This window comes from Chiloscyllium plagiosum, unplaced genomic scaffold (genome assembly GCF_037043375.1).
Source record: "Chiloscyllium plagiosum isolate Xiang-an unplaced genomic scaffold, Cpla_swu_hap1 HiC_scaffold_23, whole genome shotgun sequence".
NCBI classification, from domain to species: domain Eukaryota; kingdom Metazoa; phylum Chordata; class Chondrichthyes; order Orectolobiformes; family Hemiscylliidae; genus Chiloscyllium; species Chiloscyllium plagiosum.
In genome coordinates this window covers 34,750,701-34,767,292 of record NW_028270161.1, presented here as the reverse complement: position 1 = coordinate 34,767,292, position 16,592 = coordinate 34,750,701, and the positions used below count along the sequence as shown (strand labels likewise).

Below are 16,592 nucleotides of genomic sequence, written 5' to 3'. Positions count from 1 at the left end.
TCAATTAAGTACATTTTAATTCTAGTCATTGTAATAAAGGAAAGTTCACAAAGTTCCGGCAAATACTAGTGTGACAACATGTTTCAAATATGTTTTGGTGATGTTATTTGAGGGATAAATCTTGGCCAGGACAACAGACTATCTTCATCTTTAGAATAGTGTCGTGAGATATTTTGTATTTGCCTAAGAGAGCAGACCACATCTTTGTTTGACACTTTCTCAAGTATTGGACTGGAATGTCTTTTCAGTTCTGTGGGATTTAAAAGTCAGAGCCGATTGATGGAACACAGTGATAAAGAGATTTAGAAGCATTATTTTTGAACTTATGAGGGTGAAAAGCAGATAGAAAGACAGAATCTTGTGTTTTATACATTAGGTTGCTGAATATAAAAATAAAAAATTCATTTTGAGCTTACATCAGATGTTGATTAGGCTAAAGTTGAAATCTTGCATGTTGTTCGGGTTGCCCCCATTTCAGAAAAACATATTTGATTCATGGAAGATACTTTCAAAGATACTTTGAGGTAGACTCAGATTGAAAGTTGGAACATGTGAAGCCAAGAGAGAAGAAACAATGAACAGCCAACAAAATAGAAAACAGAGTAGGACTGGATGTATCCAGCATCTTCCTCGCTTTACAGACCTTTTTTGGGACCTGTGTGCAGAAGTGATTCACATCTGAAGGAAACCCAAACTCAGCATGGCCCTGTGACCTCCTTGATTCACAAGTTCAGAGGGACAGAATTTTGGCATCTGTCTGCATTGATAGGCAAAGGGATTAAAGGTAATCCGCTAAAGGAGGAGGGTGTAGTTAGTACTGAGGAGGACTGAAACAAAACATAAGAAGACAATAACAAACTTGTCAAATGGGTATGTGACCAGCACACAGAATTCAGTATAGAAATGTATGGTGCAGTACTGTGATAGGAAGTGGTCAATAAATCTATAAATGGGTTATAGGATCAGAGGGATATGAAGTTACAGATATGCTAATGACTAAAATTAGAAGGTAAAAACTATGACTGCAGATGCTGGAAACCAGATTCTGGATTAATGGAGCTGGAAGAGCACAGCAGTTCAGGCAGCATGCGAGGAGCAGTAAAATCGACGTTTCGGGCAAAAGCCCTTCATCAGGAATACAGGCAGAGTGCCTGAAGGGTGGAGAGATAAATGAGAGGAGGATGGGGCGGGTAGAAAGTAGCATAGAGTACAATGGGTGAGTGGGGGAGGGGATGAAGGTGATAGGTCAGGGAGGAGGGTGGAGTGGATAGGTGGAAAAGAAGATAGGCAGGTAGGACAAGTCATGGGGACAGTGCTGAGCTGGAAGTTTGGAACTGGGGTGAGGTGGGGGAAGGGAAAATGAGGAAACTGTTGAAGTCCACATTGATGCGCTGGGGTTAGACCATAAGACAGAGGAGCGGAAGTAAGGCCATTCGGCCCATCGAGTCCACTCCGCCATTCAATCATGGCTGATGGGCATTTCAACTCCACTTACCCGCATTCTCCCCGTAGCCCTTAATTCCTTGTGACACAAGAATTTATCAATTTCTGCCTTGAAGACATTTAGCATCCCAGCCTCCACTGCACTCTGTGGCAATGAATTCCACAGGCCCACCGCTCTCTGGCTGAAGAAATGTCTCCACATTTCTGTTCTGAATTTACCCCCTCTAATTCTAAGGCTGTGTCCACGGGTCCTAGTCTCCTCGCCTAACGGAAACAATTTCCTAGCGTCCACCCTCTCCAAGCCATGTATTATCTTGTAAGTTTCTATTAGATCTCCCCTTAATCTTCTAAACTCCAATGAATACAATCCCAGGATCCTCAGCCGTTCCTCATATGTTAGACCTACCATTCCAGGGATCATCCGTGTGAATCTCCACTGGACACGCTCCAGTGCCAGTATGTCCTTTCTGAGGTGTGGGGACCAAAACTGGACACAGTACTCCAAATGGGGCCTAACCAGAGCTTTATAAAGTCTCAGTAGCACAACAGTGCTTTTATATTCCAACCCTCTTGAGATAATTGACAACATTGCATTCGCTTTCTTAATCACAGACTCAACCTGCATGTTTACCTTTAGAGAATCCTCAACTCGCACTCCCAGATCCCTCTGTACTTTGGCTTTACAAATTTTCTCACCGTTTAGAAAGTAGTCCATGCTTGTATTCTTTTTTCCAAAGTGCAAGACCTCGCATTTGCTCCCAGAGATGTTCCCTAAAGCTCTCTGCTAGGAGGCGTCCAGTCTCCCCAATGTAGAGGAGACTGCACCGAGAGCAACGGATACAATAAATGATATTGGTGGATGTGCAGGTAAAACTTTGATGGACGCAGAAGGTTCCTTTAGGGCTTTGGATGGAGGTGAGGGATTAGAAGCACAGGTTCATTCGACCATTTAAAAATATTGTACAAAGTGTTTGTGTTCATTTCTAGTGGAATAGAATGGTAAAGCAGAGAAATTAAGTTAAACTTGAAGAGTATGTTGGTAGCCCTGCACAGTAGAGCAACACCACACATACCTAAAATAGAGGTATCAAGCTGGTGAAACTACCAAACATTCCTGCCACATCCAGTTGTGAATAGAGGAGGAGCCTCCACAAATATCTCCATCTGAATGATGGAAGAGCCCAGCATATTAGTGCAAAGGTTAAGGCTAAAACATTTGGAACAATCATCAGCAAGAAATGCTGAGTGGATGATCTATCTTATTCTCCTCCACTGGTCCCAGCATCTCAGATGGCAGTCTTCAGCCAATTTGATTCACTCTACATGATATCAAGAAACAGTTGGAGTCACTGGACAGTGCAAAAGCTTTGGGCCCTGACAGTATTCTGGCAGTAGTACTGAATACATGTGCTCCAGAACTTGACACATCCCTAATCAAGATGTTCCAACACAGCTACTCATTGGCATCTTCCGACAATGTTGAAAATTGATCAGGTATGTCCTGTGTACAAAAAGCAGGACAAATTTAACCCAGCCGATTACTGCCTCACCAGTCTGCTCATGATCATCAGGAAAGTGATGGAAGGTATCATCAACAGGACTATCAAGCAGCACTTGCTTAGCAATAACCTGCTCACTGACGCCCAGTTTGGGTTCCGCCAAGGCCAACTCGACCCCTGACCCCATTACAACTTTGATTCAAACATGCATAATAGAGCTGAATTGCAGAGGTGAGAACAACAGCCCTTGATGTCAAGGTTCGATTTCACTGAGTGTGGCATCAAGGAGCCTGAGCAAGGCTGGAATCAATGGGTATAAGGGGACAAACTCTCTCTTGGTTGGGAAATACCTGGCACAAATCAGGGTGGTTGTGGTTCTTGGAGATCAATCTTCTTAGCTCCAGGATATCTCTGCAGGAGTTCCTCAGGATAATGTCTTAGTTCCAACTTTCTTCAGCTGTTTCATTAATGACCTTCCTTCCATCATAAGGTCAGAAGTCGCAAGTGGCAAGCAACATTCGCGCCACTCAAATGCCAGGAAATGTGCATTGCAAAGAAAAGACAATCCAACCAACTCCCCTTGACATTCAGTGGTGTTACCATCACTGAATCCCCACTATCAACATCGTGGGTATTACCATTGACTAGAAACTCAAATACACTCACTATATAAACATTGGGGCTCCAAGAGCGAGTCAGAGGCTAGCAATACTAGTAATTCACTGCTTGAATCTCCAGAGCCTGTCCAATATCTGCAAGGCATAAGTCAAGCATGTTGAAGGAATACTCCCCACTTGCCTGGATGTGCCGCTCCAACAACACTCAAGAAACTTGACACCATTCAGGACAAAGCAGCCCACCTGATTGGCACCACATGCACAAGCATCCACTCCCTCTACCGCTGATGTTCAGTAGCAGCAGTGTGTACTTTCTACAAGGTGCACTGCAGAATTTCACCAAAGATCCTTAACACCTTACAAACTTATGACTACTTGATTTCTAGAAGGACAAGGGCAGCAAATACATGCCAACATTACCATCTGCAAGTTCCTCTCCAAGTCATTCACCACTCTGACTTGGAAATATGTTGTCGTTCCTTCACTGTTGCTGGGTCAAAATCCTGGAATTCCTTTCTTAAGAACATTGTGGGTCTACCTACAGCACATAGACTGCAGCAGTTCAAGAATGCAACTGTCCACCAACTTCTCAAGGATATCTAGGGTGGGCAATAAACAGTGACTAGCCAGCAATGCTCATGAGTGAACTTCTTTAAAAAATGCAACTTCCATATGAGGAAGAATTGTGGAAAGTGCAAGAAGAATTAGAATAGAATCCCCACAGTGTGGAAACAGGCAGTTCAGACCAACAAGTCTACACCAACCCTCTGAAGAATAATCCACCCAGACCCGTTCCTCTATCTTACATTTTTCCCTGACTAATGCAACTAACCTACACATCCCTGAACACTATATGGGCAATGTAGTGTGGCCAATTCACCTAACCTGCACATCTTTGGACTGTGGGAGGAAACTGGAACATCTGGAGGAAACCCACGCAGACACAGGGAGAATGTGCAAACTCCACGCAGACAGCCACGTGAGGCTGGAATTGAACCCGGGTCCCTGGTGCTGTGAGGCAGCAGGGCTAACCATTGAGCCACCGTCCTCAAAGATAAGGGATTATACCCATCAGGAAACTGAGGGATGACCTAATGGTGTCTAAAAGATTATCTGTGTGTTGGATAGAGAAGGTACATAGGTGTTGAGCTGAATTTCCTATTTGCACTTAAGGTGTTTTATCAAATGAGATACATGACGCTTGGTTTGCTGTGACTCAGTGTGACGTTTTTCATGCAATCCAACTGAGCTGTATGACATCCTTCTTGTTGAATCGCCAGGAGAAGGGACAGTGTTTGCCACTGCTGGGACTTTGCAGCATTTACACCATTAACGCCATTTTAAAAACCCAGCTTTTCTGATGTTGAAAGTCAGGAGCTGCCTATCATGAGGCACTTCATTATAAACACTCTGACATCATGGACTGATTGAAGTTTTAAGAGCTCCCTGTGCTTAGCTATGTCATTTACTGCATTATCTCAGTAGGCTTTTTCTTTAATGTCAGTAGATCATGTAAAAGTAGATACTTGAAAGTGAGATCAACTGAAAATATGAAACATTTAATCAGATGGATAACCAAACATTTATTCAACAACAGAAAACACCATGAACTGCAGATTCATATATCCTTTGTACTAGGAGGGGGTGATGTTGCACTATTAATTGAACCCAGCTCATTCATCCTGGGAGTAGTTTTCTCTGCCTTCTCCAGTTCAATATATTGCTCTGTCACATTATTTTAGATGACCATCCCAGTCAATGTTCTGATAATCGTCCTCATCTTCATTCTCTGAAGACTGATGTCAATTTCCCTCAACTCTTTCTGCACCCAGGACATTTCTTCTCCACACCCTGTAGTCATGTTTGTCCACTCCAGTTGTATAGAGGAGAGCATGTACAATGATGTAGCACACCCCTTCTGGGTTATACTTCAGGACTCTGCTAGAGTGTTCCAGTCATTCTGAGGAGACCTCTTGACTCTTCCACAGAAGCCCTGCATGGTTTTGTAAAGCTGTCAACTGTTGTCTTTGGAGTCAGAGTGTTCCCAAGCCCCAGTGTAATGATGTGGTGTGTTAGAACAGCTGCGAGGATGTGCAGAAGCTGGTGATTTGCCAGCGCTGACTTTTGTTTTCTCAGTGTTGAGATTCTGATTTTTTTTTTTTTGTTGTTTTCACTGTATTTTCCCAATTTTATTGGCATTGCCCATGCAGCTCCAGGCATAGGAAAATCCCACCCGATATTTCCACTTGCATTGGAGACTAGAATTTGGGGGCCGATCTATAAGAAAAACACCAATAAATCCAATGGAGAATTCAAAGAAATTTCTTCATTATAACAGTGAATAGAATTTCTGCATGACAAAATTTAATTGAGGCGAATAGCATTTTTGCATTTCAGGGGAAGCTGGATAAAACATGAGAGGAGAAAGGAATAGAAGCATAGATAACCGGCATTAAATGAAGGAGGATGGAAGGTGGTTTGTATATAGGGTAAACACTGATCTGGACCTATTGGGCTGGATAGGCTTTTTTTCTGTTCAAACCTGTGATTATAGAATAGGGATCATGGTCTCAGAATATGGAGTAGGCCATTTCTAACTGAGAAGAAGAGAAACTCAAAGGGTGATGAAACTATGGATTTTTCTACTATTTGAGGCTATAACGCCAGGTCACTGAATATATTTAAGAAAGAAATGAGTGGATTTCTAGAGATTAAAGGTGTTTGATTGGTACAGGGGTGTGAGAAAGAGAGAGAGAGAGTCAGCCAAGATTGTATTGAATATTGGAGGAGGTTTGATGGGCCAAATGGTTGAAAGGGCTAGATAGCAGTGAGTCATTAGAATAATACTAGTAATTAAAGATTACAGGAATGTATAAGTTGGAACAATTTGAAACTTCGATTGTACTAGAGTATTCAGCTGGGATCTGATGGAGGATTTCAAAACTCTGGAAGTTTGTGGAAAATTTCATAGAAAATGTAGTTTTCATTAGTTGAAGAATTTGTACTAGATTGAGGATTACCATTACAAGTGGCAAATTTTTCCATACATAATTATTCAAATATGGAATGCTTACCAAGAATTGGCTATTAAGACAGAGAGTGCAAATTGGCTGCTGTGTTTCCCACAATGCAGCACTGACTATTTTTTTTAAATCAATTGGCTGTAAAATGTTTTTGCTGTTGTGAAAGCTGCTATATGAATGCAAGTTATTTTACTTAAAGGCAGGAAAATGAAATTTAGAATTGCTGCAATTGGATAAACATGATTGGCGTAGCGGTGGAGTCCGTTCCTTATCATTGTTATTGTTTAAGACCAATATATTAGCTGGACAGATCTGCCTCAAAGCAAGTACAAGTATCACCAAAGAGTCATATTGAGCTGCATAACAAATATTATGAACTCTGTACAGCTTGTCACCTCGCCTGCAAACTGTGTACTGGTCCATCGAGCAAGAATTGCACTGAATGTGCAAGTGGCTGGATAGAAACTGGCACTAATGAAGGTGGTGTTACTTGCGTAGGTAAGCATGCATTTACTGTTGCAGTACAGATCATTGTGGTATATTACTTTCTCTCTCCCATTTTTAGAAGTCTGAGAAGTCTAAAATTCATTAGCACCACACACACGAACAAACTAAATGCTTCAATACTGATGATGCAATTAGCTTTACTGTAATAATATTTATGTAAACTTAAAGGACAGCACAATTTATCAGTCACTAAACTTCCAATTGTTGCAGTCAGTTGGTTTTGTGATTAACATGGACTGAAGATTTCTCCAAATGTTCCTTTGTAATTGATAGTTTCACAGACTTAGTTACTTGGATTGTTTTAATTGATTTTAAAATATTTTAGATTAGATTACAGTGTGGAAACAGGCCCTTCGGCCCAACAAGTCCACACCGACCCGCCGAAGCGAAACCCACCCATACCCCTACATTTACCCCTTACCTAACACGACAGGTAATTTAGTATGGCCAATTCACCTGACCCTGCACATCTTTGGATGGTGGGAGGAAACCGGAGCACCCGGAGGAAACCCACGCAGACACGGGGAGAACGTGCAAACTCCACACAGTCAGTCGCCTGAGGCGGGAATTGAACCCGGGTCTCTGGCGCTGTGAGGCAGCAGTGCTAACCACTGTGCCACCGTGCCGCCCACGGCAATCTAATCTAATATTACTACACCTTTTTTTAAATCCCTTTCAACTTTATGGTATTTTAGAAATAATTTAGGACTGGTAGAAGATTGAATAGTCTTGAAGTGTTGTAAGTGAAGATTTTGTTATTGAAAACACATTCAGGACAGATTTAATTAGAAATGACTGTAATACCATTTTTCTACCAGCAGATGACATGAATGTACTTTGTACTTTGTGAAAATATTGACAAAATACCAAATTGCAACTCCTTGATTCATTGTCAGAAATATTCCAAATATCGCACTACAGTGATCAAGTGCTCACAGTATGTTTATTGTGCACTTGCTTTCAATTTATAGTAGCATTTACTAAATGGTAGACATTGCATAAATGTCACAGTGCTGAAGGAGGCCATTCATGCCGCCTTCAAATGGGCACATTTATCTAGCACCGATGTCCTGCTTTCTTCCTGTACCCATGCACAATATTTCTACCTCAATGATCATGCAATACTATCTTGAATGTCTCAATTAAACATGCCTCCACCATACCAGACAGTAAATTCCATATCATTTAACCATTCATAGAGAATACTAGCACTGAAACAAATTTGTCGGTCCAATTCATCTACGTCGACCAAATATCCTAACTTAAATGAGCCCAATTTGCCAGCATTTGGCCCATATCCCTCTAAACCTTTTCCTAATCATATACCCATCTAAATGCCTTTTAAATGTTGTAATTGTACCAGCCTCAACCACTTCCTCTGGCAACTCATTCCATACACGCGTGTGAAAATGTTGTCCTTTAGGTCCCTTTTAAATCGTTCCTCTCTCACCTGAAAGCCATTCATTTCAAAACATATCATAGTCTTGACTTGATTGCATTCTGAACAGAAGAATATGTTGCTATGTCATAAATTGTTGCTCTTAATTTTGATTTCTGTTTAGGGAAGGGCACCAATTTAATATTTCTATTTATTTATTTTATTCTGTTAATTGTTGATGACTCCATTCATTATACTTATTCCTCTCTTTTAGTGATCCAAATGTGTGCTCAATTTAATAGCGAATGCAAATCACTTCACAGTTTTTTGTTGTATCTCTTGCACTGCTGTCCTTGCTAAGCTTGATTGGCTTGCAATATCCATAGTTTCTCTTTAGCCACATAATATTTCGAGATTACAAACAATTTCCGGCTGTAGGTTTGCTCACTGAGCTGGAAGGTTCGTTTTCAGACGTTTATTGAATGTAGGTGGTCTGATTAATAAAAATTGGTGGAGTTGCAGATAGTGAGGAGGTTTGTCATAAGGCACAATGGGAAAAAGATAGATTGTCGATGTAGTTTAATCCAGACAAATGCGAGGTGATGCATTTTAGAAGATCAAATTCAGGTGTGAATTATAGAATAAATGGCAGAACCCTTAGGAGCATTGACCCAGATCCCTCAGTCAATGTCCATCGATCCTTGAAAGTGACAACACAAGTGGATGAGGTAGTCAAGAAGGCATATTGCACACTTGACTTTATTGGCCAGGGCATCGAATATAAAAATTGGAAAGTAATGTTACAGCTGTTCAAAACATTAGTTAGGCCAGATTTGGAATATTCCATACAGTTCTGGTTGCCACACTACCAGAACGACGTGAATGCTTTGGAGAAGGTGTAGAGAAGGTTTACCAGGATATTGCCTGATCTGGAAAATTTTAGTTATGAGGAGAGTTTGGATTAACTGATTTTTATTTCTCACTGGAAAGAGGGAGTATAAGGGGGTGACCTGATAGTGGTCTTCAAAATTATAAGAAGTATACATAGGGTAGATAGTCAGAGGCTTTTTCTCAGGGTGGATAGCTCGATTACAAGAAGGCATGCGTTCAAGGTGAGAGGGGTAAAATTTAGCGGAGAAGTGCATGGAAAATATTTCAGAGGCTAATGGGTGCTTGGAACACACTAAATGAAGATTAGGAATCCGCGCAGGCTTGGTGTTCTGAAAGGTCTGTTCCTGTGCTGTATTTTATTATAATAATAATAATAATAATAATTAATAATAAATATAGAGCCTTTGGTAAAATTCCATTTTAACTATTCAGTGGACAATGGGTCACCTGTCACATATGGGGGAGGCTCTGAAACTATTTTAATGGGTTCTGTAATGAACTATTTTTTAATTTTTGTTTTTAATATACCAGTTGAGGTAGAAACTATTTCCACTTTACATACCCATTGTTGGAATCTAGCCAAATAGAGTATTCAGCAATGGGCATGAAGCTAGACTTAGCAGAACTTGTCCATTGCATCAGTGTAGGTTTTAGCACTTTCTACATGGAGGTTTTTTATGCTTCTTTGACTAAGATTGAAAAAGGTAGTGGCATTTGGCAGCAGTTCTACTGTGGATGTGTTTCTGATGGGGATTGTGTTGAAAGTGTTCAAACTCATTTCCGCAAAATGACTATCCTTTCTAATGTTTGTAATATTAGTAAATCAATATTGGAGTTCAACAATTTAGGGCTTGAGGTACTTTCTTCCATGTCCCTTCCCAACCCTGACAGACATTGTTATCACATGGTCTGCTATTAGACACTCCCCATTAGCAACTATTCATTCTCCTAAGCTGATAGTTATCTACTCCAACTCTTTCTCACTGTTTGGACTCTATATCTCTACCTATCATTTACTCCTATCCATTCCACTACCCTATCTTCAGCATAAATAAACAACTTTTTCGTAGCAACCATCAGTTGTCAAGAAGGGTCATCAGACCTGAAACATTAATGCTGATTTGTCTTCACAGATGTTGGCAGACCTAATGACATTTTCCAGCACTTTGTTTAGTTTTGTTTCTGATGTTCAGCATCCTCAGTTGTTTTGTTTTTTTGTAATGTTACTGTTGCAAATTAGTGTTTTAAAGTCCAGCTTTTGCACTTAGCATGTTCTCCAGGTTGAAGATTGTTCGCTCTCTTATCCACTGTATAATTGAACCTTTCCACTTATTGTAGATGTTGATGAGTGTTTGGCAGAAACCACACCTTGTAAACGACACACATACTGTTCAAACACAGAAGGGTCCTACTCCTGTGAAGGTATGTTAGTCACTTCAAACTTTGTTTCACCAAACCTCTCAAATGTAAATTGTGCACAAATAACCTGTATACATGACCAATTACTTGCAGTTATCCCACTATAACTCTGGAGAAGTAGTAAAGTGATCATTTCAGCTTAATAGTGATAAATAAGTGTTTAAAGGCCATTAAACTGCAAGAGACATCACATTCACACCCATCATCATACCTGAGATGCATAATATTGGTGTGGCAACGGACTAAGGAACATGACTTGCAGTAATTGGTCAGGGCATCTCTGGAACGGAGAAAAAAAGAGTTGTTTTGGTTTCTCATTCTTGATTTAATGACTAATGCTGGAAAGGCAACCATATAAATATCTGAAGAAAAGATAAGCTCTGCATATACTGCTAAATAGCTAAGGGAAACTATTGGTTAGGTTTGTTTTGGTTGAATTGCAGGCTGAGCTTGCAGCAACATTATTTATTTAAGAAATCAGTAAACATTAAAAATAGTGATCAAGGACATGTAACCTCCAGAAAATGATTTTAAAACCTTGTTGATTAGTTGCCAACAGATGAAGGTAAGTTATAGCAGTGTACAGCAGCTCAGAACTTCAAGAGTGCCCAAGATTTTCATTTTAAGAGGTGCTTAGGTGTGCGTCATGGGATTTACAGTGCAGAATTCATGAGCTATCCCAGTATAATTCTGGAGAAGTAATAAAGTGATCATTTCAGTTTAATAATGATAAATAAGTGTTTAAAGGCCATTAAACTGCAAGAGACATCACATTCATACCCATCATCATACCTGAGATGCATAACATTGGTGTGGCAATGGACTAAGGAACATGACTTTCAAACCTTCAGACACCATTTAATAAAAATATATAAATGCTGATTGAACATTATGCTCAATTTGTGAAAACTCTGCGTTGCAATGTGTTCCTGTGGAATAGGTTAGACACGCTGTCCTAAAATATGTGTAAAATTCAAATGAGAGTAGTCCTTCAAATTATTGCATGTGAACTCTCACAGCAAGCATATATTTTAAAAATAGGAGCAATTTTAATTCATGCTTGTGATGAATTGATCATGTGGACACAGCAGAGAGTTATTAAAATGTAACCCAAAAGAAATTAGTATAAATATTAACGCTATTTATTCTAAAATTGAAATAAAAGTTTCAGTTGTAAGGAGTTGCATAAATTGTTGTTTGAGCTTTTAAAGTTAGTTGATCTATTGTTGTAATATTCTGCCAATTTAACATTATTTTTCATACTTTTCAGCTTGTGATGTTGCCTGTGATGCATGTACTGGAGGGAGCCCAGAAGAATGCATCAATTGTACAACTGGGTACACATTGGAAGAGCAAAAATGCATAGGTATGGAATGTACTTATTGCTGATGAGATCAGCTTAGAATGATTTGAGTAGCATGTGCTTCATGCTACTGATGTTTAATGAAACATGGCCAGTGGGGATTGTTTTGGATCATATCTCTTCAATGGAGAAATCACTTCCTGAATTTTGATTTAAACTGGTTATACCAAGCAGACAATTTGAAAATTGAAGAGGAAGCAAGAAAAGAGCATGTTTTTTTGTGTGTGTATTTCATGAGAGTTAACTGTTCTCATACAGGAGACCATGATTTGCTTAAAAATATTCAGCCGACAATTTATGGATGGAGCCAAAATATATTCAATAGTACATTTAATAATGCAGACTTGATCTAAGTTAGCCCAGTGCTGCCTGAGCATTACCTTAACCACCTGTTACACCTCTGGTCTGTCCATATTAGTAGCTATTATTTGAGCAAATGATCCATTTCATTCTAAGTAATATTATGCTACTTAGTATATCAGATTTTTTTTTTCATTATCACTTCATCCTGTTCTGAGATTTCTAAACTTAGGTTTTTAAAAAGTGTCTTAATCTTGTTCCTTCTTCTCCTCCAACTCAAGTTTCAAACTCTGTTCATTTATTGTATTTAATTTTATATTTCAATGAAAATTAGCCTGAGAGTGCTATACATGTTACAGGCACTATCAGATGTGAAACTTGAGGAAAGATGTTAGTTAGTGACTTCCTGGTGATCCATAGGATTGATGAGATGCTTGTCCACACAATTAATATCAAGATTCACTATTATTATTATTATTATTGGCTACAGTTTTTTTTCTGTACATTTCCACAAGGAGATGTGCATTATCTTGGCTGAGACAAAACCTGTATGAAGGTCTAATGTTGCTTCTCAACTGGCCATACAAAAGAGCATCGGGTCGATTCTCTTATCTTTCTAACTCTCTTCGTTTGTGGGGAAATATTTGACATTTCCTTAGTTGCATCTCTTATCGACTCATTGTAGATTTGAAATTTCTCCTTGTGGGAATGTAAGTCCCATCCTACTCCAATGTACAGTCTATTGGAGCTATAAAGCTTTTTTTAAGAGTTTTTGATATACCCTTTCCAAAGGAATAGAGAGCATGTTGAGTAACAATTTTATCAACGCTAACTTTCATAAATAATGCTGAAGAACCAAATTATTTTACTGCTGTTCCGTTTAAATAATTTCTCACGAATGTTGCATGGTATTACACACTAAAGAAAGACCATGTTGTGTGAGACTGAAACTGTTTAAGCACTTAACTCCTATTTCCCTTTTTAATGTTTTTGCCCACCCACTTTCCCCAATCAGGATCATTACTTTGTAAAGGACAATAGAGAGAAGAGAATCTTACACTGGGCTAGTCATAAAGTTGGCTGGCATTGTGCGTTGGACTTCCTTTAATGAAAAAAAATGTAGTCTTCATTGTTTTGAATTTTGTTCATACTTGCTATCTTCAGATGTAAATGAATGCAGCATGGATGATAAAGTATGTACACATGAAAATGAAGACTGTATTAACACTGAAGGCAGCTTTAAATGTGTGTGCAGTGAAGGCTACGAAGAACGAGAAGGAATCTGTGTAGAAATAAAAGTATCAGGTAGGCTAATAAGTTTAAAACCTTCACTTGTAATGGGTGGTGTTTTTATTTAACTTAGAAACCAATATGAGCAAACCGCTGAGGGAAGTAAGTAGAATAGATATAACTGTCAGAGACGATATGGTGTTAACAATGTTTAAAAATACTGCTATTCTAAAATTCAGCTGCACTATAAAGGATTTGATTGTTAACTTGTTTAACTCTTCTGGTTTAAACCACCTTGTATGTTTTTTGTATTCTGACGCCTGACCAAACCAGTACCACTGTCAGGTATTTTCACTCAAGTTATTTGCGGTGCACTTAGTCTTTTCAATAATATGCATGTGCCTGAGCTGGGAAGAAGGGAGATTAACTGTGAGCTTAAATTTGTTCATTCACTGGATAGAAAATATAAATTGAAATCTGTTCATATGAATTTGCGGCACATGTTGTGTAGATCGAATTTGCTGATTTGTTTTCAGCAGGAAATTGATAAAGCCATCAAAGGGAGCAGCAGCAATGCTGACTTCCATTTTTATTCCAATCTGTGTGCAAGCTCAGATGAGTTCACCAAGTGTGTTTTTTTTCAAAGAAGAAGCCTCTTACATTGAGTATGTTGGGCCTATGCTCATTGGAATACAGAAGAATGAGAAGCACCCTTAGTGAGACACACAGAATTCTTAGAGCACTTGACAGGGTAAATCTAGAAGGGTTGTTCCACCATGTGCAAGAGTGTGGGACCGAACTGCATATTCACAGAATAAGGGGTTGTACATTCAAGAGAGATGAGGAGGAACTTCTTCTCTGAGCATTGTGAATCTGTGGAATTCTTTACCACAGAAAGCTGTTGATGCTGGGTTATGAAGTATATTCAAGGCTGAGATGAACAGACAATAAAGGAACAAGGTATATGGGGAAAGGTAGGAAAATGCATTTGAGGATTTGGATAAGCCATAATCTCATTGAATGGCAATACAGACTCAATGGACTGAATGGCCTACTTTTGCTTCTATAGAGACCATAGGATATGCAGAATAATGCCATTTGGCTCATCAATGTTTTGCAAACTCATTACCCTGCCTTTTCCCCATAACCATCGATCCCCTTACTAATGACCTCCTCTTCACAAAATCGTACTGACTCAGCTCTGTTATATCATGCACTTCCAATGCCCCCATGTTCTCATCAGCTATCCCCTTCATAACCCTGGGTTGTAGTCCATCCAGTCTGGGTAATTTATCCACTTTCAGACTGTTTCAGTTTCTCCAGCACCTTTTCCTTCAAGATGGCTGCTGTGCTCACTTCTTCTATGGGTCTTGTAATTTTAAATTTGACTCTTGAAGTCAGTTGAAATAAAAATCAGGAGAGACATAAAGAGGATTGCCAACTTGCTATCGTGCTATCCCTCTCAAAGTCAGAAAGTCATCCAATGACTTTACAAACCTATCAGTTATTAGACCAAGCTATGACCAATATTGACAATGGAAACTTTTCTCTTTTATAACTTCTTATTTTGCAGCAGAAATGAAGGATTCTGAAGATCAGAATGTTGTCGAACCTGAAGCTCTTGCAGATGTTGATCCTCATGAAGATCTTTGACGCATTGCTTAATATATTAATTCTCATATATAGAAATCTGTGGTTATATTTTGAAAAGGACTGCTATTGATAAATGAGAAACAAGTTATTTTTTAACCAGAAAGTTGAACATGTTGCCAATGGGATCTGTTTACATTACCAAAAGCTGCCAGTTCCTGGCCTGTTTCCATTTTCAACTCCTTGGGTCAAAATGCTCTTGGTTTTTTTTGTGTCACAAGTGTTTAGTTTCACTTTGTCCTTTTTTAATGGGAACAAATTTGTCAATAAAAGAAAGAAAAACTACTGTAGTGCTTTTGATGTCTGTTTGTCTACCTGGAAGGTTAAAAGTTGTAACCTTGATACATGATCTTTATACGAAGAGCACTGAGTCTCATTTCTGCAAATTTAAATTCTAAATAGTTTTTAGTTGACCTTTGAATGTACCTTTTTTTTTTGTTGTGATTTTTATACCTTTGTTTGCTACAGGTTGGAGTTGTTTTTAAATGAACATTATAAAGTGGTAATTCTGGTTTTCTCACTGTAACTACTAATTTAAATATGATCAGATTGTCATTTGATCTCTGATTCTCCTCAATACTGACTCACTTGTTGGTCAATTCCAGTATTTTTCACTCATTGCAGATTTTGTTCAGTGTTGGTTCTCTCCCTGTTTCCCCGACTAACATAAAAAGGTATTGTTTATAATCAACCTGCATTTGTAACTATGATCCTTGTGTTTGATATTAACAATTCTGCAAAGTGAAATCTTATTTAATAATGTTTGTGGCACTCCTGCATTCAAATGGCTTAACGTAATATTAAATATGTGTCAATTGTCTCAAATATGTTGTAGGTATGTTGGAATAGAGAATTCTTGGGGTTGCAGTTAATTGGAAAATTGATATTCATTTTCGAATCTCTAATCCATATTTATATTTAATGCAAGAATTAAGTTTGTGGGCTTGTGTAAATAGCTTTGTGTACAAAACAAACATGTTGAACAGAGAATATTCCTGTCTATTTTGCACTGTTTCACTTGTGTACCTTTACAAAACTGGGCATCCAGCATCATAAGCTACTTTGCTGTGTTGGGAGATTGGAGCCGTTATTAAATCTGCTGTGTTGTCAGTAAATATGAGTTTGTTATCAAGGAGTCAAAGCAAAGATGGAATCAGTGAGAGTCTGGGAAAACTCTCATTTGGTTTAGAGTTGTAACAAATACATAAGAACTTGGTTGTAGTTGCCAAAAGTCCATGGACATCACTGCAAGAGTTCCTCAGGGTCATGTTC

The 16,592-nt window shown here is 38.9% G+C and overlaps 1 protein-coding gene across 3 annotated transcripts in view; it reads left to right on the top strand.

The window, feature by feature from the left end:
* Positions 1-16,145, top strand: part of creld2 (CRELD disulfide isomerase 2) — a 29,959-nt gene extending 13,814 nt beyond the window's left edge. For 2 of the 3 annotated variants that reach the window (XM_043713724.2, XM_043713722.2), the window contains exons 6-10: positions 6,970-7,080; positions 10,697-10,780; positions 12,048-12,143; positions 13,605-13,745; positions 15,244-16,145. In XM_043713724.2, coding sequence (XP_043569659.1) covers positions 6,970-7,080; positions 10,697-10,780; positions 12,048-12,143; positions 13,605-13,745; positions 15,244-15,323 — 512 coding nt within the window. In that variant the 3' untranslated portion in view covers positions 15,324-16,145. The remainder of the gene's footprint in view (positions 1-6,969; positions 7,081-10,696; positions 10,781-12,047; positions 12,144-13,604; positions 13,746-15,243) is intronic. The other variant, XM_043713723.2, reaches the window with a different exon arrangement.
* The last annotated feature ends 447 nt before the right edge of the window (positions 16,146-16,592 follow it).